Genomic DNA, 23,760 nt, shown 5'->3' with positions numbered 1-23,760 from the left:
CCTGACCGGTCTGCGACTACACAGCCTCAAACAAACTGCAATGCCCATTTATTCTGCTTTCAACACAACTTCAGGGACAACATGTTCACTTACTGCCTAATCTATCCCCACCCAATGTAAGGTGCCCCTGTAATGAGATAATCAATGTTATTCACTTAATCTCTCAGTGGTCATAATGCTATGGTTATATATATTTTATTTATTTATATATATATATTTTAGTTACCTACATTGTATTGGCTTACTGCTATATTATGCTGTCAGTGTCCATAAGCTAGAAATTAATCAAATTTTTTTTTTTTTTTTTTGTAGCATTCTTTTTGCAGATGTCAAAGGATTCACCAATCTGTCCACTACCTTATCAGCACAAGAATTAGTCCGAATGTTAAACGAACTCTTTGCGAGGTTTGATCGCCTAGCTCATGTGAGTCCAATCATATCACAGTTCTAAATCTTCTGATTGTTGATTATATTCTGTTTTTGCCATTATGGCCGTCCCGGATTTTATTCTGAGATGGCAATTACGTTATATCATTGCATTCTGTAATCAGATTGGTGTGGGGGAGGTAAAATTTACTTTCTATTTATTTATTGGCATTTTTGTTTCTTATGTTAAAAGTCCAAAAATATTTACAAAAAAAAAAAAAAAAATTGGAAAAAAAAATAAAACAAGGTTTGTTCAAAACAACGCATCTGCTTTTTACAAATTCCTATTGTATTATATGTATTGTTTTAGAATTGTTCATTCTTTACATTTATTGATTTGCAAATTTCAATATTGGTATGTAGGTACCATAAAGATGAGATGGAATCCACTTTTATTATTAGTAATATTATACAGGATTTATATTTTTTATTTATTTATGTATTTATTGGCATTTTTATTTCTTTGGTAAAAGTCCAAAAAGGTTTACAAAAAATAAAAAATAAAAAAAAATAAAAAAAAAAAATGTAAGAAAGGTTTACAAAATACAAAATAAGCCACCTACTTTGTACAAATTCCTATTGTATTATATGTATTGTTTTAGAATTTTTTATTTTTTACATTTATTGATTTGCAAATTTTAATATTGGTAATGTAGGTACCATAAAGATAAAATAGAATCCACTTTTATTATTACTTATATTATACAGGATTTATATTTTTTATTTATTTATGCATTTATTGGCATTTTTGTTTTGTTGGTAAAAGTCCAAAAAGGTTTACAAAAAAAAAAATTGAAAAAAAATTGAAAAAAAAAAATTTAAGAAAGGTTTACAAAATACAAAATAAGCCACCTACTCTGTACAAATTCTTATTGTATTATATGTATTGTTTTAGAATTGTTCATTCTTTACATTTATTGATTTGCAAATGTTAATGCTGGTAATATAGGTACTATAAAGGTGAGATGGAATCCACTTTTATTATTAATATTATACAGGATTTATATTTTTATTTATTTATGTATTTATTGGCATTTTTGTTTCTTGTGTTAAAAGTTCAAAAAGATTTACAAAAAAAAAAAAAAAAAAAAAATTTAAAGGAAGGGTTTCTTGTCCAAAATAGGGCACCTGCTTTTTTACAAATTCTTATTGTATTTTATGTATTTTTTCAGTATTGTTCAGTCTTTACATTTATTTTTCGCAAATTGTAATGTTAGTAATATAGGTACCATAAGGATGAGATTGAATCCACTTTTATTATTATCATTATTAAATAGGATTTATATTTTTATTTATTTATTGACATTTTTGTTTCTTATGTTAAAAGTCCAAAATAGATTTACAAAAAATTAATTAATTAATAAATAAAAAATGTCAAAAAAGGTTTACTTGTCTAAAATAAGGCACCTGCTTTTTACAAATTCCTATTGTATTTTATGGATTGTTTTAGTATTGTTCAGTCTTTACATTTAATTTTAATTTTTGTATTATAGGTACCATAAAGATGAGATTTAAACCATTATTATTTTTTTATTTATTTTTTTCCAAATTATTTTTATTATTATTATTATTATTATACAGGATTATTATTCTAATACAGCAGGATGTCTATAGCACCAACAGTTTAAGGGCAGACAGTACAGTTACAGTACAGTTCAATACAGGAGGAATCAGAGGGCCCTGCTCATTAGAGCTTACAATCTTTTATTTTGCGCTCCCTGGTTCTTACCGCTCCCACATCAACATGCTAATAAAAATGTTTAAAAAAAAAAAATCTGTTTTCATAACATATTTTAGTTTAGTCCAGGGACATCATCACTGGGTCTCTCTGCTTTTCTATTCAATGCAGTCAGATCTAGAAAATAACACAGGGTTGGGCTCACCCAGGTATCTTGGTCTCCTGGAGACTCAATAGAAATGTCCACTAAAGTCTCTAATTGGATAATATAGTCCATCATACTAGGGCAGGCATTCAATGGGTAAAAGCAGACCCTGTATAAATACAGTATCTCACAAAAGTCAGTACACCCCTCACATTTTTGTAACTAATTTATATATTTTCATGTGACAACACTGAAGAAATGACACTTTGCTACAATGTAAAGTAGTGAGTGTACAGCTTGTATAACAGTGTAAATTTGCTGTCCCCTCAAAATAACTCAACACACAGCCATTAATGTCTAAACCGCTGGCAACAAAAATGAGTACACCCCTAAGTGACAATGTCCAAATTGGGTCCAATTAGCCATTTTCCCTCCCCGGTGTCATGTGACTCGCTAGTGTTACAAGGTCTCAGGTGTGAATGGGGAGCAGGTTTGATAAATTTGGTGTTATCACTCTCACTCTCTCATACTGGTCACTGGAAGTTCAACATGGCACCTCATGGCATAGAATGCTCTGAGGATCTAAAAAAAAAAGAATTGTTGCTCTACATAAAGATGGCCTAGGCTATAAGAAGATTGCCAAGACCCTGAAGCTGAGCTGCAGCACGGTGGTCAAGACCATACAGCGGTTTAAAAAGACAGAAATCACACAGAACAGGCCTCGCCGTGGTCAACCAAAGCAGTTGAGTGCACGTGCTCAGCGTCATATCCAGAGGTGGGAGGTCCAACATGATAACGACCCCAAACTTCCAAGATGACCACTGCCTTGCTAAAGAAGCTGAGGGTAAAGATGATGAACTGGCCAAGCATGTCTCCAACGCAAGATCTCTAACATCCACCAGCTCTGTGTTGTCGTCATGGAGGAATGGAAGAGGACTCCAGTGGCAACCTGTGAAGCTCTGGTGAACTCCATGCCCAAGAGGGTTAAGGCAGTGCTGGAAAATAATGGTGGCCACACAAAATATTGACACTTTGGGCCCAATTTGGACATTTTCACTTAGGGGTGTACTCACTTTTGTTGCCAGCGGCTTAGACATTAATGGCTGTATGTTGAGTTATTTTGAGGGGACAGAAAATTTACACTGTTATACAAGCTGTACACTCACTACTTTACATTGTAGCAAAGTGTCATTTCTTCAGTGTTGTCACATATATTCAAATATTTACAAAAAGGTGAGGGGTGTACTTACTTTCATGAGATACTGTATATAAGGAAAAAGGAAGCTTTTATAAGTGTAGCTATAGACAATAGTTTATTGAAAATTACCACGATGGGCAACTCAACTCACATGTTTTTGAAAACCATGACGCTCTTCAATAAATAAAGCCGATTTATCTCGTGAGCATCCTCCCAGCCAAGAGGTATGACAAAGGTGTTTGTGCGTGCTTTGAAACGCGTAGCCACACACCACTTTCTTGACGCTATCTCCACTTCCGGTGCATTCCAGCTTGGTTCCGGATGTGAGGACGCCATTGATCTAATTGACAACCACTTTAGGAACCCTCGGCAGTCGGCTGGTTCTTGGGAGGAGTTATGCAAAATATAAAAATGCCAGATGAGTGAATGTCAGTCTGAAGGAATCTGCTGTACTTGCGTGCCGATCACCCTAAGTAACACCTTCATGTGATGCTGGTGAAAGCAGTGAAATTGAGTGAAGGAAAGGGGTGGGCTAGGGTAGTCAGGCTGGGGAGGCGGGGTCTATCTGACTTGTTGCAGCTTCTAGCGCACATTGTGAGAAGCTCTCAGTGTGCAGTGAAATCAGAGCAAACCATCTAAGTCCAGGGGAGGAGCCTTTACAACTGTGCGAGACTGAAAGGATGGCTGAAAAAAATATAATCTTAAATTAATCAATATTAAAGGAGTTGTAAAGTCAGAAGGTTTTTTTATCTTAATACATTCTACGCATTAGGATAAAAAAGCCTTCTGTGTTCAGCACCCCCTAAAACTTACCTGAGGTCCCTCTCTGTCCAGCGATGTCCATGAGTGTCTCAGCCGTCCGAGATTCTCCCTCCTGATAGGCTGAAACACAGCAGCGGCGCCATTGACATCAAAGTCAGCTAGCCAATCAGGGGAGAGAGGGGACGGGGACACGGTTTGGGCTCCGTATCTGAATGGACACAGGGAGCTGTGACTCGTCTCGGGTGCCCCCATAGCAAGCTGCTTGGTGTGGGGGCACTGAACAGGAGGGAGGGGCCAGGAGAGTGGAAAAGGGACCTGAGAAGAGGAGGATCCGGGCTGCTCTGTGCAAAACCAACCGCTTAGAGGAGGTAAGTATAAAATGTTTGTTATTTTTATAGGGAAAAAAAATAGACTTTACAATCACTTTAAAGGTGTTGTAAAAGTCAGGAAGGTTTTTTATCTTTATGCATTGTATGGATTAAGGAAGGATGCATTGAGGGCGGTCGGCTGTTGTAAACAGAGCTGACCATTCTTCTCCCTGGAATGATCACAGAGCGCCTGTGATCCTTCTATATAGGATCGCATGTCTCTATGATCATTTCACAAGCCACGCCCCCCACAGTTAGAATCACTCCCCCTTAGGGTCACACTTAACCCTTTGATCACCCCTAGGTTAACCCCTTCCCTGCCAGTGTCATTATTACAGTAACAGTGCATATTGTTAGCACTGATTACTGTAGTAATGTCACTGGTCCCCCCAAATGGGTAAAAAATGTCAGTTAGGTGTCCGATCTGTCCGCCGCAATGTCGCAGTCCCGCAAAAAATCGCAGATCGTCACCATTAGTAGTAAAAAATAAAAACAATAAAAATGACATAAATCTTTCCCGTAGTTAGTAGACGCGATAACTTTTGCGCAAACCAATCAAAATACGCTTATTGGAAATTTTTTTACCAAAAATATGTAGCAGAAAACAAATTGGCCTAAAATGTTAAAAAATTTTGATTTTACATTTTTTTTTTTTTTTGGAGACTGTCATATAGCAGAATGGGAAAAATATATATTTTTTTTTTTCAAAATTGTCGCTCCTTTTTTTGTTTATAGCGCAAAAAATAAAAATTTCACAGGTGATCAAATACCACCAAAAGAAAGCTCTGTTTCTGGGAAAAAAAGGATGTCAATTTCATTTGGGTACATCGTCGCACGACCGCACAATTGTCTGTTACAGTCACACAGTGCTGAATCGCAAAATAGGGCCTGGTCATTGAGCAGCCAAATCCTCCAGGGCTAAAGTGATTAAAAAAAATTTTGGGAATGTTTTATAGCAGAATGTGAAAAATATTGTTTTTTTTTTTTTCAAAATTGTTGCTTTTTTATTGTTTATAGCGCAAAAAATAAAAATCGCAGAGGTGATCAAATAACAGCAAAAGAAAGCTCTATTTGTGGGAAAAAAAGGACGTAAATTTTATTTGGGTACAGCGTCGCACGACCGCGCAATTGTTAAAGTAACGCAGTGCTGAATCGCAAAATAGAGCCTGGTCATTAAGGGGGCAAATCCTTCCGGTCTTAAAGTGGTTAATCACATTGAGTAGTATGTAGAGGAATAGTGGAGATCCATAACACGACAAGCAATCACTGGACTTTCATTTTTTCTTTTTTCTTTTTTTTTTTAACCACTATAAAAACTACACATATAATTGTGTCTCTCACAAGGACACATATTGTAAATTAATACACGTTATGTGTCAAATAGGTGTAGGATTGCTTTGGATTGTTATATCACTTTGTATTTGTTTGGAGTACACATGTTGGGTTAGAGGCAATTAATAGCGCGGCACATTAGTGGGATGGATAATCGCCTCAAACGTTAGAGCAATAATAATTTAAACTTGTAAACTAAAGAGGACTTCCAGCCTGCGATAAGCCCCTGCCCGCAGACCCCCACAAGGCCAGGGTTGTTGGAAAGAGGCCCTTTTCCTCATCAACATGCACCCCCTCCTGAACTATATTAGACCACATGCCCTTAACATAGGGGTACTTTGCTAAAGGGTAATGCCCTGGCAAGGCATTACCCTTTGGCAAAGTACCCCCATTTTGAGGGCATGTGGCCTAGTATGGTTCAGGAGGGGTACATGTTTGTTCCCCCCCCTTTCCTGGCCTGCCAGGCTGCATGCGTAGATAAGAGTCTGGTATTTGGGGGGACTCTACGCCATTTTTAAAAAATGAGGGACCCCCTTATGGATTCCATGACTGAGCAGATAACGCCTGTGTGATAATCTGCGTGTTCGGCAAATGCATCTTCTCTGCCAACATGAAGCTGTCCCCCTCCACCCCTTTCACCGGTCCTGATGATCTGTAGATACTTTACCATTGGATTGCAAAGTATTGGAGGGCTTAAAGCAACAGCCACTGTAAATACACAGATGAAATACATAGAAGGGAGCTGTTTTACCTGTCAAAGGATTTGCATTTCTGCCCATACAGTCCTGAAGTTTACACAGCTCTGCCACACAGCACAGCCTTGTATGTCAGGACAGGAGACCTGATTGTTCTCTGCTGCAGTTCAGTAATGCTTTGAGGTTTTGTCCATCCCCCAACCTGTGAGTGGACGGTGAAAGGAGAAGCAGCAGACTGATTAGCTCATCCATCTGTCACTCTGCTCTCTCCTGCTATCAGCGTGGTCCTTGTTAGCAGATTCATTCTGCAGCACACTTGACTGGCTCCTCGTGTTGCTTCCCTCTCTCCCAGATAAAGATAGATAGATAGATAGATAGATAGATAGATAGATAGATAGATAGATAGATAGATAGATAGATAGATAGATAGATAGATAGATAGATAGATAAAGATGGATGTATAGATAGAAAAATACCATATATGAAAATAGATAGATAGATATATACAGTATCTCACAAAAGTGAGTACACCCCTCACATTTATGGAAATATTTTATTATATCTTTTCATGTGACAACACTGAAGAAATGATACTTTGCTACAATGTAAAGTAGTGTACAGCTTGTATAACAGTGTAAATCTGCTGTCCCCTCAAAATAACTCAACACACAGCCATTAATGTCTAAACTGCTGGCAACAAAAGTGAGTACACCCCTAAGCGAAAATTTCCAAATTGGGCCCAAAGTGTCAATATTTTGTGTGGCCACCATTATTTTCCAGCACAACCTTAACCCTCTTGGGCATGGAGTTCACCAGAGCTTCACAAGTTGCAGTCCTCTTCCACTCCTCCATGACGACATCACGGAGCTGGTGGATGTTAGAGACCTTGCGCTCCTCCACCTTCCATTTGAGGATGCCCCACAAATGCTCAGTAGGGTTTAGGTCTGGAGACATGCTTGGCCAGTCCATCACCTTTACCCTCCGCTTCTTTAGCAAGGCAGTGGTCATCTTGGAGGTGTGGTTTGGGGTCGTTATCATGTTGGAATACTGCCCTGTGGCCCAGTCTCTGAAGGGAGAGGATCATGCTCTGCTTTAGTATGTCACAGTACATGTTGGCATTCATGGTTCCCTCAATGAACTGTAGCTCCCCAGTGCCAGCACTCATGCAGCCCCAGACCATGACACTCCCACCACCATGCTTGACTGTAGGCAAGACACACTTGTCTTTGTACTCCTCACCTGGTTGCCGCCACACATGCTTGACACCATCTGAACCAAATAAGTTTATCTTGGTCTCATCAGACCACAGGATATGGTTCCAGTAATTCATGTCCTTAGTCTGCTTGTCTGCAGCAAACTGTTTGCAGGCTTTCTTGTGCATCATCTTTAGAAGAGGATTCCTTCTGGGACGACCGCCATGCAGACCAATTTGATGCAGTGTGCCTGTCCTGTTAAACTGCTGTATAATCTTTACCACTGTGCTGCAGCTCAATTTCAGGGTCTTGGCAAACTTCTTATAGCCTAGGCCAGTGATGGCGAACCTTGGCACCCCAGATGTTTTGGAACTACATTTCCTATGATGCCAAACTACATTGCAGAATGCATGAGCATCATGAGAAATGTAGTTCCAAAACATCTGGGGTGCCAAGGTTCGCCATCACTGGCCTAGGCCATCTTTATGTAGAGCCACAATTCTTTTTTCAGATCCTCAGAGAGTTCTTTGCCATGAGGTGCCATGTTGAACTTCCAGTGACCAGTATGAGAGAGTGAGAGCGATAACACCAAATTTACCACACCTACTCCCCATTCACACCTGAGACCTTGTAACACTAATGAGTCACATGACACCGGGGAGGGAAAATGGCTAATTGGGCCCAATTTGGACATTTTCACTTAGGGGTGTACTCAATTTTGTTGCCAGCGGTTTAGACATTAATGGCTGTGTGTTGAGTTATTTTGAGGGGACAGCAAATTTACACTGTTATACAAGCTGTACACTCACTACTTTACATTGTAGCAAAGTGTCATTTCTTCAGTGTTGTCACATGAAAAGATAGAATAAAATATTTACAAAAATGTGAGGGGTGTACTCACTTTTATGAGTTACTGTAGATAGATAGATAGATAGATAGATAGATAGATAGATAGATAGATAGATAGATAGATAGATAGATAGATAGATAGATAGATAGATAGATAGATAGATAGATAGATAGATAGATTTGTCTGGCTCCTCGTGTTGCTTCTCCCTCTCCCAGTCTAATTCTGCTGTAAAGTGACTGATATCCGCTCTGATTGAGGTATTTAAACTGCTGACATTGATAAAAATACATATAATGATGTGTTTATGATTACAGAGCCGCATTAATGTGTCTTTTATAGCAATGGTTTTACTCATAGAAGGCGGGTTTCTGTTTCTTTCACATTCTGGACATAGATGAATTCCCGGACTTCTGTCATTGCAGACAAATTGCTGTAACCTGAGACTGTCATACAATACAATGGGTATCACAATTAGCTGTACACACATGAGGAGGAGAGGCACTTAGAGATGCATGGGGGAGCACCTATTCTTCTCTTGGGATCTCACCATCTAACCATATGACATGTCACAGGACTTGGGAAACGCAGAGCTTTTTCTTAACTGCTCCCATTTGGTGTATTTTTCCTTTAATAAAATACATATATACAATATATATATATATATATATATATATATATACCAAGCAAAACTATAAATGCAACACTTTTGTTTTTGCCCCCCATTTTTCATGAGCTGAACTTAAAAATCTAAAACTTTTTCTTTGTGCACAAAAGGCCGATTTCTCTCAAATATTGTTCACAAATCTGTCTAAAGCCTCGTACACACGCACCGATTGTCGGCCGACCGATCGGCCGTCTTTTGTCCAGTGTTGTTGTGTTGGTTGAAATGTGCTCTAGACTGCACACGAATTTTGTCGGCCAACAACAACCAACTGCAGAAGTGATGTCATGTGATGGATAACTTTCCGTGTGTTTTTTCTTCTCTGAGCATGCCCAGTCTTGCTCATCTGATGTTTGTCGGCCGAAATCTGTACTGACTGACGAACAACCGTTCTGGTTTACGGCCAACAAAAATTTTATAGCCTGCACACCAGATTTTGTTCGGCCGAAAAGTCGCAGTCGGTTGTCGGAAGCATCATACTAACAAGCCGACAATCGGCCGATCGGACGTTGGCCGAACATTTACGGCCGACAATCGGTATGTGTGTACCGGCCTTAAGTCTCGGTTCACACTATAGCAATGACAGACATCACATGTAAATTGGAACGCACTGCCCTGAAAATCTGTGTGATGCAAATTCAGCCATACAGATGGTATGGCTGAATTCGCTTCAGATTCGGACACAACTCGCACAGGACCCTTTTTTGGGTCCGCAGCAGAATCGGATCGCATGGTGGTTCACACCAATGCGATCCGATTCATTTCTGAACTGTCAGTTCGCACTGTGGTATGCTAACTGATCTTGGGGTGTCGTTAGCTTTTTATTGACACCCCCAGCGATTCGCATATGGCAGTGTGAACTGGCTGCAATTTGAATGCAATGCGGGAACCCGCAATGAATTCACAGGGCTCCCGCATCGCATATACTGTATGTGAACCGACACATGTAAGTGAGCACTTTTTCCTTGCCGAGATAATCCATCCACCTTACATCACAAGTGTGGCATATCAAGATGCTAAAAAAATGCAAATTGGGCCCAATTAGCCATTTCTCCCCGGTGTCATGTGACTCATTAGTGTTACAAGGTCTCAGGTGTGAATGGGGAGCAGGTGTGTTAAATTTGGTGTTATCGCTCTCACTCTCTCATACTGGTCACTGGAAGTTTAACATGGCACCTCATAGCAAAGAACTCTCTGAGGATCTGAAAAAAGAATTGTTGCTCTAAATAAAGATGGCCCAGGCTATAAGAAGATTGCCAAGACCCTGAAACTGAGCTGCAGCATGGTGGCCAAGACCATACAATGGTTTAACAAGACAGGTTCCACTCAGAACAGGCCTTGCCATGGTTGACCAAAGAAGTTGAGTGCACGTGCTCAGCGTCATATCCAGAGGTTGTCTTTGGGAAATAGACGTATGAGTGCTGCCAGCATTGGTGCAGAGGTTGAAGGGGTGGGGGGGGGGGGGGGTCAGCCTGTCAGTGCTCAGACCATACGCCACACACTGCATCACATTCGTCTGCATGGCTGTCATCCCAGAAGGAAGCCTCTTCTAAAGATGATGTACAAGAAAGCCCGCAAACAGTTTGCTGAAGACAAGCAGACTAAGGACATGGATTACTGGAACCATGTCCTGTGGTCTGATGAGACCAAGAAAAACTTATTTGGTTCAGATGATGTCAAGCGTGTGTGATGGCAACCAGGTGAGGAGTACAAAGACAATTGTGTCTTGCCTACAGTCAAGCATGGTGCTGGGAGTGTCATGGTCTGGCGCTGCATGAGTGCTGCCGGCACTGGAGAGCTACAGTTCATTGAGGGAAACAATGAATGCCAACATGTACTGTGACATACTGAAGCAGAGCATGATCCCCTCCCTTCGGAGACTGGGCCGCAGGGCAGTATTCCAACATGATAATGACCCTAAACACACCTCCAAGACTACCACTGCCTTCTTAAGAATCTGAGGGTAAAGGTGATGGACTGGCAAAGCATGTTTCCAGGCCTAAACCCTATTGAGCGTCTGTGGGACATCCTCAAACGGAAGGGGGAGTAGCGCAAGGTCTCCAACATCCACCAACTCCGTGATGTCATCATAGAGGAGTGGAAGAGGACTTCAGTGGGCAACCTGTGAAGCTCTGGTGAACCCTATGTCCAAGAGCATTAAGGCAGTGCTGGAAAATAATGGTGGCCACACAAAATATTGACACTAAAGTGGGGTACACACTAGTAGAAAATCTGCCGAAAATTCCTGTCCGAGGTAAAATCGTACGATTTTCGGCTAGTGTGTACACAACTTTCAGCAGCCGATGCCGACATTTTCAACGAAAAAAAAACGGAGGGACAAACACCAAATTTTTTATCGTCTGTCCCCAGACGACCAATCTAAATCTCAACTATATATTTTAAGATAATCCAATTTCTTAGTTTTGTTTCCTTCTGTATAATAGAGGATCTTTTGGGAGAACAAGTATTGCTATTTTGTTCTGTAGTGGTACGTCTTAGTGGACAAAACTGGGAGTTGTGAGAGATTTCACCACCAGAGTAAATTTGCCAGTGACTGCCCCAAACTGAAATATCAGTTTTGGGTTAGTTGGCCTTTGATAATCTTCTTTGTGTATTCATATTGTAAATATTCATATATAATGATAATAAATCTTTATTTTTATTTTATTTTTATTTTTTTTAAGAAAAGAAGGTCCATGTTTAAGCTGGCCATACACTAGAATATTTACAAGTGAACATTTATACAAATATTGGTGCAAAAATTCTTGATACATTGATGACTTGTGAATATCGTTTTAAAGTATTTCTAAATTTTGTTTGCTGTTAACATTCAAGTTTTGAATGAATGTATTTTCCCAAACAAAATTTACATTCACTGTTTGTTCCTTGATTCATTCGAGAAACATTTTCCATCCTACCCCTTCTAATTTTCTTATGTCTGCGGTCAAAATTGAACGTCGATTTGACCCCACTAACCATTGGAAAAAAATGAAAGTTCCTAAAACAAAAAGTTTTAAAATTCTACCAGTGCATGGCCAGCTTAACATTAGATTTTGTTTTTTCTTTAAAATTGATTGTTTCTTCTCCTCCGTGGATCCTCAAAGCCCTGGGCCCCCCTCCCTGTTTGCAGTTGTCTCCCTTAGCTAGCTGAAAGAGACGCCCATGCACGCACGCTCCCATCTGGGACCTGATCCAAGCTGTGTGCATCCATAGACACACTGTGCCCAGCAATCCACAACACCACTCACTCCTCCTCCCAGCAATTTGACTTACAGCAGTAGGAGCCCATTGCTACATTGTCCTCAGTGCTCTCCTCTACAACCTAGAAGTTCAGGGACTAGTGTGGGTTGTCCTACAACCAGTGGTGGTGCAAAGGAACCCCAGGTAAGTATGTAGGAACAGGAGGGCATAGCAAGGTAGGGGAGCATTTTTTAACTTAAAGCGGTGTTCTTTTCTTTGGATCGGCTGCTGGGTTCTGCTGCTGCTATTTACTCTAAGGGAGATCGGCAATGAAGCCTTTCGGCTTCACAGCCGGTTCCCTACTGCGAATGCGCAAAGTGCGCTACGCATTATTATTGTCACGGCAGCGGGGGAAGGAGAAGGAGGATGGAATTTCCAAGGGACAGTGCCACGGCGCTGTCTTCTGGAAGTGGGGAAGGGTACCTTAAAGGTGCCAAATGTGGCACCGGAATGGAGGAGGAAGCAGATGAGCCGAAGTTCCACTTTTGGGTGGAACTCCGCTTTAATCTAGAACAGTCATTCTCAACCAAGTTTCCGTAGAATGCTAGGGTTCCTCCATTGGTTGCTTGGGGTTCCTTGAGCTGTTGCTGGTTGACTATCAATTTGATGGTACATAATTCTGGGTCTGACGCCACTTGGGAGAGCCAACACGATGACACCAATGAACTTTTGGGCTGTCTTTAAGGGTGGCATTATAACCTAGCAGAAGGCGACATCCATACACGTGCACTCCCATCTGGGACCTAAACCAAGCTTTATGCATCCATAGACACACAGTGCCCAGCAATCCACAATGCTACTCACTCCTCCTAGGGTTTCTCCAGAGGTTGCTTGGGGTTCTTTGAGCTGGTACTGGTTGACTTTCTGTCTGATGGTGCGTATCTGATGGTGCGTAATTCCAGGTCTGGTGCCACTTGGCAAAGCCAACACCATGACACCAATGATCTTTTTAGCTGTAAGGGTGGCATTCTGAACACCATTAGTGGGGCATTGTTCCCACTAACCGCCAATAAATTAAATTTTGTAGGGATTCCATTCTTTCAAGGGTTCCTCTTGGGTAAAAAAAAAAAAATTGAAAAAGGCCGATCCAGAGATTGCATTAGGGTAAAAACCGCCTAGTATTTAGTACCACTTTAATTTTTTTAATTGTAATTGAAACAAAAAGATTATCTCTTATTATTCCACCATCCTCTGATCTCGGTCAAACCAGAAACTCTGACATAATCCCTGACACGTTCATTTTCTATTAGTATGTTATTAATTGTGACTGCCTTCCACATGACCTTCAGACTTTATTTTCCACTGTATTAAAGCCTCTGAGCATACTCTATTTTTGTGCGGCCACAAATGAATTTATAAAGAGGGAAAATTGCATTATGTCCTCTTTCAGGCAAGGCGTAGAGACATCCAGCCGTCATAACCTGACCTTCCTCTAGCCATTGGGTTTTATATCCTCAGGTATCATTTCTAGGACAGAGAAGATCTCTGCAACCAAATCTGCTGACTCAGGATAAATAAGATGTCTTTACTAGAGGAGACCATCTTAAAGGAATACTTGAAAGCCGGTTTATAATGTTTTCCTTCGTCATTGATGTTTACTTTTTTTTTTTTTTAACCATTCCATCCATTAGTTCTGTGCTTAATATTTTTTTTATTTTATTCCTTTTTTTTCTTTATTATTATTATTATTATTATATTTTTTATGTATTCCTTTATTTATTTATTTATTTTTTTTTTTATTTAAAAAAAAAAAATGTAAAACTGAAATTTACCCCCCAATTTTTTTTAAAGGGTTAATACAGCACTATTAAAGCTTTGTATAGAATCACTTAAAGAGGAACTACAGTCTCCTATTGAAAGATTAAATAAAGACATCCGCTTGATCCTTAAAAATCACTCTACTTACTTTGAAAATGGTTAATACTCTAATTGTAGTCCTTATTTCCCAAATCTTCTGTTTTCTGGCCCTTGTAGAAATGCTGGTGGTGGCCATCTGGGTTGTGGGCGTCTGAAGCCTGTGGCAGTGAGTTCCAGGATCAGTTCTTGCACATGCCCATTAGTGTCATTGCCCTGATGATCAGTGTATCATATCAGTACCCATCAGTACCACCTATAAGTGCAGCCTCATCAGTGCCCATCAGTGCAGCCTCATCAGTGCCCATCAGTGCAGCCTCATCAGTGTCCATCAGTGCAGCCTCATCAGTGCCCATCAGTGCAGCCTCATCAGTGCCCATCAGTGCAGCCTCATCAGTGTCCATCAGTGCAGCTTCATCAGTGTCCATCAGTGCAGCCTCATCAGTGCCCATCAGTGCAACCTCATCAGTGTCCATCAGTGCAGCTTCATCAGTGTCCATCAGTACAGCCTCATCAGTGCCCATCAGTGCAACCTCATCAGTGTCCATCAGTGCAGCCTCATCAGTGTCTATCAGTGCGGCCTATCAGCGCACATCAGTGCAGCCTCATCAGCGCACATTAGTGAAGAAGAAAAATTACTTATTTGCAAAATTTTACAACAGAAATGAAGAATAGTTTTTTTTCAACATTTTAGGTCTCTTTTTGTTTGTGTAGCAAAAAATGAAAAACCCAGTGGTGATTAAGTACCACCAAAAGAAAGCTCTATCTGTGTGAAAAATTATAAACATTTCATAAGGATACAGTGTTGCATGACACCTTCCCGCCCAGGCCAATTTTCAGCTTTCAGTGATGTCACACTTTGAATGACAGTTGCAACACTGTACACATATGACATTTTTAGCATTTTTTTTTTGAGGTCCTGTTTTAACCACTTGCCGACCAGCAGGTACGGTGATTCGCAGAAGTGATCCTGGGGGCCCACCTGTGCCACTGGAGGCACGTGCCTGCCCCATTTGCCACAGGGGAAGCTGATGCACAGGGCTGGCGGCCGCAATTGCCGCCAGGCACCTGCGATCGCTCCCTGTGGAGAGCGAACGGCGGTCTGCTGATGTAAACACAGCAGAACGTTGTTCTTTCAGTAATCAACACAGGGCTCCTGTGTTTTTCCTATTTGGAAACACAGGTACCTGTGTTGATTCCACAAGCCCATCCCCCTCACAGTTAGAAAACACCCCCTAGGCTAGGGTTTCTCAACCAGGGTTCCTCCTGAGGTTGATAGGGGTTCCTTGAGCAATGGGCAATTTCTGCCTCTCAGATAAGTTTCCAATGACGCCATTCTTCCTTTTAGCTATCTGTAAGGGGGTCATTCTTTCCAATGATGACAAGAGTAAGGAGCATTCTTCCCACTCACTGTCACACTAATGTGTCATGAGTATCCTTCCTAGGGCATGTGGCAGTCTGCCAGTCTAGGAAGGATACTCTGCTCATACTATACTGCTACTAACAGTAATGGCAAACCTTGGCACCGGAGATGTTTTGCAACTACATTTCCCATGATGCTCATGCACTCTGCAGTGTAGTTGAGCATCATGGGAAATGTAGTTCCAAAACATTTGGGGTGCCAAGGTTCGCCATCACTGGCTACTAACCCGTCTTTTCATACATCTCTAACATCCACTGTGGGGTCTTCCCCCAATAGAGCGGGCCCACCATTGCAGGACCTTGTCTGCTAGGCCTCTGTGGCTCTGACTGTCCAGGCTTGGTACAGTATCCTCACCATTATTTTTGATAACGATCTGCAGTTACAATAATATTTTCCACTCGTATGGTTGGGCAGAATTCTTTGACACCGTGTTTTTATTAATACATGGAAACCCCATTTTTGCACCATATGAATATTTATAATCGATACCCCCCTGATGAAGGAGTTGCAAAACCTCTGAAAACACGTCGGGTGGAGGACATATGGGTGGAGTATCAGTGTATATTGGTGTAATTTCAGCTGTGTATTCCATGTATATTTTGCAAAAATCACTTTTATTGATGAAACATGAAACGGATTTTACAAAACACATTTGTGATATTAGTTAAGTGCCTAAAAAGTCCCATAACAGGTGAATTACCAATTCTATGTTTTAATTCAGGGATGTGGCAGTTTAATCCCTGATACCCCTAGAATTCTGCACTGTTTTGGAAAAAAAAAAAGAATTCTGCACTGGAAGAGCACCAGTCACCACTAGGACACACAGAAAAAAAGTTGATTTCTATGTGTCCTATTCACACTGCAATGTAGCCTGGAGGTGCAGTGCGGTGAGCTGTGATAAAATGCAGACAGGTTGCATTTTATCGCAGCACACTCGAAAGCACCACAAGTTACTGTACAGCAGCACAACACACCGCACCGCTGTGCAGTGACATGAGTGAAGTGTCACTTTGGGAACTTCTAACAAAAAAAAGGGGGGGGGAGCTGTTCGATGCAGTAAAATCAGCATCACACCGCCCCCTACTTATGGCTCACTGCCCACTGCAGTTGGGGCGGAAAGCTGCCCACACCCTAAGCTTTTGCGGTTTAGTGTGTGGGCTGCGTGATCCAGCCTTTAGGATTTTCTGTTTTTTTGAGATTATGGTTATCAAAGTTTACTCAATAATATTATCCTATCCACCTTGCAGAGGAAGTTGCACTTTGTAAGGGAATTTTTACCAGAGCTTAGTAAATGTGGTGAAACCAGTGGCGGCCTGTCCATTGGGGCGCAGGGGCGTCGCCCCCCTATCCATGCATCCGGCCCCCTAATCTACATGCAGGGAGCTGGACGCATGGATTCCAATGGGGGATTTTTTTTTTTTGAAGCACGTGGCTCTAATAGGCTTCAACAAAAGGGTAGGCTCGGGGCGCAGAGCACTGCGCCCCGAGCCCACCCAGTTGTATGACAATAGTGAATGAATATTCGCTATTATCACACTGATTTTCCTCCCAGCCAATCAGTAAGTGGGTCGTGAGACCCCTTTCCTGATTGACTGAAAAGAGAAGCGATTCTACTGGCCATTGGCCAGGAAGAGGGAGGAGACGTACGGCATACACCGGAGGAGACTCACAGCCACTCGGGGAAGGAGGAGGTAAGGATGCTGGCTGTCCGGCTGGGCAGCCGTCTGTCCCAGGGGTGTTAGATTTAACTGCTGGCTGGCCGGCTGTCCCACAGGGGGGTGGGGATGTTGGTTTTGCCGCCCCCCCCCCCTAAATTATCATGCACCAGCCGCCACTGGGTGAAACCATACCCAACCACGTGCAAGGAAAATAAAAAAAAAAAGCACTTTTTTTTGCACATGATTGGATGATGGAAGTCATCAGACTTCACTAAGCTGTGGGGATGTGCTTATAGTGGGCAACTACAATAACACAAATGCCCCGTACAATAATATCCTTAATTCCACAATTCTGCACTTCGGATACACCACCAGTATCTCTATGCAAGTATCCAACTGTGACAATACTGTGCAAACAACTGAATAATAAACAATTGTCCGATATAAGTCAAATGGTAATACACTGCTCAAAAAAAAAATAAAGGAACACTTTTTAATCAGAGTATAATGTCAAGTCAATTAAACTCCTGGGATATTGATCTAGTCAGCTAAGTAGTAGAAAGGTTTGTTAATCAGTTTCAACTGCTTTGGTGTTAATTAAATTAAAAACAGGTGCACTAGATGGGCAACAACAAGACAACTTCAAAAACAGGAATGATTTTGCAGGTGGAGGCAAATTTTTCCCTACTCATCTTATCTGCAGTGTTAATTTCGTTGACTAAAATGTTTTCGTTGACTAAATTAACACAATTTTTAGTCGACTAAACAATTTCTAGTCGAATAAAATACGCCTTAAACCAAAACAATTCAGGTGACTAAAATACGACTAAAACTAAAATGGCATTTTAGTCATAAGACTATAACTAAAACTAAATTGAAAATTGACATTATCAAAATGAACACTCCTCTGCTGGCCATTTCTATATTGGCAACACAATTCCATCCAGAGCCAGTAATAATAGCACATTAAAGTTTAAACATGTATTGCACCACCGCATACGCATAAGTAAGGGCCATCTACTAAGCTGCTGAAAACTAAAAAATTAAGAAAAAGGCTTTTCTTATATTTTTCCCTAATATTTATGTTGGTAATATATTCAGGTAATATGTGCAATGACATTACAGCCAATGGAGTTTACAATTTTTTGGGTCTTTTGTATTTTAAAGTTGCACTTTGGTTTGTCAAAAAGCAATATTTCTGTTTGTTTATGAAACTTGGTTTTATTTTTAAAGATGTTATATATCATAATGGCTACATCTGTGTCTGTAGTGCGTGTTCAAACCTTATAATAAAATATTTTTAGATTTATACTCCAGGAGTATACAATTCATTTGGAAATGCTAGAGAAATGTTTAAAAAATGCATTACAATCAACCTAAACCTATTTGATTTGTAGTTGACTAAAATGTATGAGACTTTAGTCGACTAAAATGTACTGGAGATTTTAGTCGACTAAAATATGACTAAAACTAAAACAATTCAGATGACTAAAATACGACTAAGTGCCGGTTCACACTAGGTTGCTCCGACTTCGGGGGCGACCTGTGAAGTTGCGCACACCGCGACTTCGGCGCAACTTGCATGGACTTCATATAATGAATGTCTATGCAAGTCGCTCCGAGGTCGTCCCGAATTAGTACAGGAATCTTTTTCTAAGTCGGAGCGACTTGTGTCGCTCCTATTAGAATGGGTCCTGTAGCGCTGCATGGACCGAGACGGACCGCGACTTGTCAGGCTGACAAGTCGCCTGACAAGTCGCGGTAGTGTGAATGGACACTTAATCTAAAATCGCATTTCAGTCAAAAGACTATAACTAAAACGAAATCGAAATTTGCTGCCAAAACTAACACTGCTTTTCTGCCTGTTTTTCACTAGTTTTGCATTTGGCTAGGGTCAGTGTCACTACTGGTAGCATGAGGTGATACCTGGACCCTATAGAGGTTGCACAGTCAGTCCAAATCCTCCAGGATGACACTTTAATACGTGACATTGCCAGAAGGTTTTCTGTGTCTCAAGAGCATGGAGGAGATTCCAGGAGACAGGCAGTTACTATAGGAGAGCTGGACAGGGTCATAGAAGGTCCTTAACCCATCAGCAGGACCGGTATCTGCTCCTTTGTGCAAGGAGGAACAGGATGAGCACTGCCAGAGCCCTACAAAATCACCTCCAGCAGGCCACTGGTGTGAATGTCTCTGACCAAACAATCAGAAACAGACTTCATGAAGGTGGCCTGAGGGCCCAATGTCCTCTAGTGGGCCCTGTGCTCACTGCCCGGCACCGTGGTGCTTGATTGGCATTTGCCATTGAACACCAGAATTGGCAGGTCCACCACTGGTGCCCTGTGCTTTTCACTGATGAGAGCATGTTTACCCTGAGCATGTGACAGACGTGAAAGGGTCTGGAGAATGTTATGCTGCCTGTGACATCGTTCAGCATGATCGGTTTGGTGGTGGGTCAGTGATGGTCTGGGGAGGTATATACATGGAGGGACGAACAGACCTCTACAGGCTACACAATTTGCACCTTGGCTGCCATTTGGTATCGGGATACATTCCTTGGACCCCTTGTCAGATCCTACGCTGGTGCAGTGGGTCCTGGGTATCTCCTGGTGCATGACAATGACCGGCCTCGTGTGGCGAGAGTATGCAGTTCCTGGAGGATGAAGGAATTGATACCATTAAATGGTCCCCATGCTCGCCAGACCTAAATCAGATAGAAAACCTCTGGGACATTATTTTTGGGTCCATCCAACGCCACCAGTTTGCACCTCAGTCTGTTCAGGAGCTCAGTGATGCCCTGATCCAGATGATGGTCTGGGGAGGCATATCCATGGAGGGACGCTCAGACCTCTACAGGCTAGACCAGTGGTTCTCAAATCCGGTCCTCGGGACCCACTAACAGGCCAGATTTTAAGTATTACCTTGGGGGATGCAGACTAGAATACTGCAATCACTGAGAAGCAAATGAGATCACCTGTGATGTAATTTAGTTATCTTGCAAACCTGGCCTGTTGGTGGGTCCCGAGGACCGGATTTGAGAACCACTGGGCTAGACAATGGCACACTGTCTGCCCTTAGGTATCGGGATGAAATCCTTGGACCCATTGTCAGACCCAATGCTGCCGCAGTGGGTTCTGGGTTCCTCCTGGTGCACGGCAATACCCGGCTTCATGTGGCGAGAGTATGCAGCCAGTTCCTGGAGAATGAAGGAATTGATACCATTGAATGTCCCTCACGCTCGTCTGACCTAAATCCAATAGAACACCTCTGGGACATTATGTTTCGAGCCATCCAACGCTGCCAGGTTGCACCTCAGTCTGTTCAGGAGCTCAGTGAGGCCCTGGTCCATATCTGGGAGGAAATACCCCTGGACACCATCCATTGTCTCATTAGGAGCATGACACCATCCATTGTCTCATTAGGAGCATGACACCATCCATTGTCTCATTAGGAGAATGCCCCAACATTGTCAGGCATGCAGATAAGCATGTGAAGGCCATACAAACTACTGAGGACTTTTTTGAGTTGCTGCAATGACATTTCAGCAAAATGGAGCCTGCTGCATCATTTTTTCACTGAGGGTGTCTTTGAATTCAGCCCTCTTTAGGTTCATCATTTTCATTTCCATCAAAAGACGTGGCATGCTTTCATTCCTAACACATTTCCCAGTCCATATCAGTATAGATATCCAGCATGATATTTTTATTTATTGAGATCTGATGAGTTACGAAAGTGTTCCTTTAATTTTTTGGAGCAGTGTATTTTAGTGCAATGGTACAGGTGCAGTCTCTTGTGCCGGTGGATAACTTCTTATCGAGTGCAAACACAGTGCCGTGTTCCCCTCTCTTGTGTCCACACTCACCAGAAAAGATGGACTCTATGCAGAAGCATACGAGTCAAACACATTTTTGATGCAGGTATTGTCAGGCTCATGTATACTTCTTTGGTGTTCTCTCCTCTACTCCACTCCTTCTTCCTATGTTCTTCCAGGCAGTGTTGGAGAAAAGGCTTTGTATCCCTCACATGCAAAATCATAGACAAGGGGAAATCCCCATAGCGTAATTCCACTTTATTTAAAAGATATAAAAACTGGGGTTCACTCACTTTCATAGACAGATGCAATCACAGATACAATTATCGAATGGCAGCGACTGCATGCCCTCCACAGGCTGGATGGGACATCAACGATTGACTCCGCCTAACGCGTTTCACCCCTCACTCAGGGGGTCCTCTGAAGCGGGTCTTGCATTGTCTCCTCGTCACATAAGCTTTCGGTGAATACTTTAAGGGGCAGTTTTAACACACATTGCACAGACATGATCCACTGTTATCACCTTTTGAACCTCTCCTGAGAAATGCTATGCGGCCATCACTGGAGTGCACATTGACATAAAGTGAGGGGTGAGATAGAATAGTGTGAAGGAAGGCATTTCTTGGCTTTCCCTAAATTACAGGTCATATGGCGCAAGACTAAAATCTGGGAATATTTCATACAATTCCAGCTCATTGACTGATCAGGTCTAAGTAAGCGTATAGCCAGGGGAATCAATTACTACTGGCTGCTGGGGTAGAACAGGAACAAAAAAAAAATATCAAAGTGCACCATGCAGCCCTTGTGCCACAAGTTGGGTACCATGCATTTGATGTGGCCATTGTCAACCAGGGTTCTATGGAACCATAGGGTTTCTCCAGAGGCTGGCAAGGGTTCCTTGAGTTGTGGCTGACTGACCTCTCATTTGACGGCACTTGAACAATTCTGAGGTCACCACCATCTGGCAGTGCTGGCTGCATGAACTTAATGATCTTTTTATCTGTCTGCAAGGGTGGCATTCTGATCACCACTGTGTAAGGGGGTAATTCTTTCCCCTGGCCACCACTGTAAAGGGCATGTGTCTCTCTGACCACCAATTAACCACTTGCTGACCTCCGCAGGTACATATACTGCGGCGGTCAGCCCCGTGCAGGCAAAGTGACGTACCGGTACGTCACTCGCCTGTGAGCTAATAGGGGGTGAGCGCGCGCCGCCAGAGGCGCGCTCCTGCCCCTGCTCGTTCACGGACATCTCCGCGCGAGTGACCGACGGACCCGATGTCCGCCGGTCACTCGCGATCGTCAGTTACAGAGGGAGAAAGGCAGGCGGCTAATGTAAACAAAGCCGCCTGTCATTCTCCCCTGTGTAACAGCAGAGATCATACAGTCCTGCTATGTAGGACCGTAGATCTCTGCTGTTACATCAAAAGCCACATCCCTGCACAGTTATAAACACGCTCCCTAGGGACACACTTAACCCCCCCTTCTCCAATAAAGTTAACCCCTTCCCTGCCAGTGTCATTTTTACAGTAACAGTGTATATGTATAGCACTGATTACTGTAGTAATGTCACTGGTACCCCCAAAAGTGTCAATAATGTCAGTCAAGGGTCCGATCTGTCCGCCCCAATGTCGCAGTCCCGCAAAAAAAATCGCAGATCGCCGCCATTACTCGTTAAAAAAAAAACAACAAAAATGACAAAAATCTTTCCCTTAGTTAGTAAACACAATAACTTTTGCGCAAACCAATCAAAATACGCTTATTGTGATTTTTTTTTTACAAAAAATATGTAGCAGAAAACAAATTGGCCAAAAATGTTAAAACATTTAGATTTTTACATTTTTTGGGGGGGGAATTTCATATAAAAAAAATGTGAAAAATATTGTTATTTTTGCAAAATTGTCGCTCTTTTTTTGTTTATAGTGCATGATCACAAAATCGCACAGGTGATCAAATACCACCAAAAGAAAGCTCTGTTTGTGGGAAAAAAAACATGTAAAATTCGTTTAGGTACAGCTTCGCACGACCGTGCAATTGTCCATTAAATTCATGCAGTGCCGAATCGCAAAATAGGGCCTGGTCAGGAAGGGGGTAAAATCTTCCGGGGCTTAAGTGATTAATTGGTTTTAGCAAGGGTTCCCCGAGACCTGAAAATTATTTCAAAGGTTCCTCTGGGGTTAAAAAATGGTTGACAAAGGCTGATTTGGGTAGTACTTGTACATTTTGGATAACTTACAAAGTGGTTTTGTTATGTATTGTTGTTATATGGGGCCCCATTTAAGAATGACATATATTTTACATGTGCTTCATATAATTTGCATAAATTTAGTTTATACTTTGCAGTCTAGCTCGCTTTTCCACTGTCGGCATGGCTACTTTCTTTTTTATTTCAAATTTTTTAACTAGATCTTCCAAGAAAAGTTAATTATAATGCCTGCCTAACCTCCTACACAGCTTAAAGCTTACT

At 41.8% G+C, this 23,760-nt stretch overlaps 1 protein-coding gene across 2 annotated transcripts in view; it reads left to right on the top strand.

The window, feature by feature from the left end:
* The window catches only part of ADCY8 (adenylate cyclase 8), a 523,977-nt gene that overhangs the window by 224,690 nt on the left and 275,527 nt on the right, over nt 1–23,760 (top strand). For both annotated transcript variants that reach the window (XM_082257568.1, XM_082257567.1), the window contains exon 4: nt 313–424. In XM_082257568.1, coding sequence (XP_082113694.1) covers nt 313–424 — 112 coding nt within the window. The remainder of the gene's footprint in view (nt 1–312; nt 425–23,760) is intronic.

Source organism: Pelophylax lessonae (assembly GCF_965119305.1).
Source record: "Pelophylax lessonae genome assembly, chromosome: 5".
In the NCBI taxonomy this organism is placed as follows: Eukaryota; Metazoa; Chordata; class Amphibia; order Anura; family Ranidae; genus Pelophylax; species Pelophylax lessonae.
This window is presented reverse-complemented; position numbering and strand designations above follow the sequence as displayed.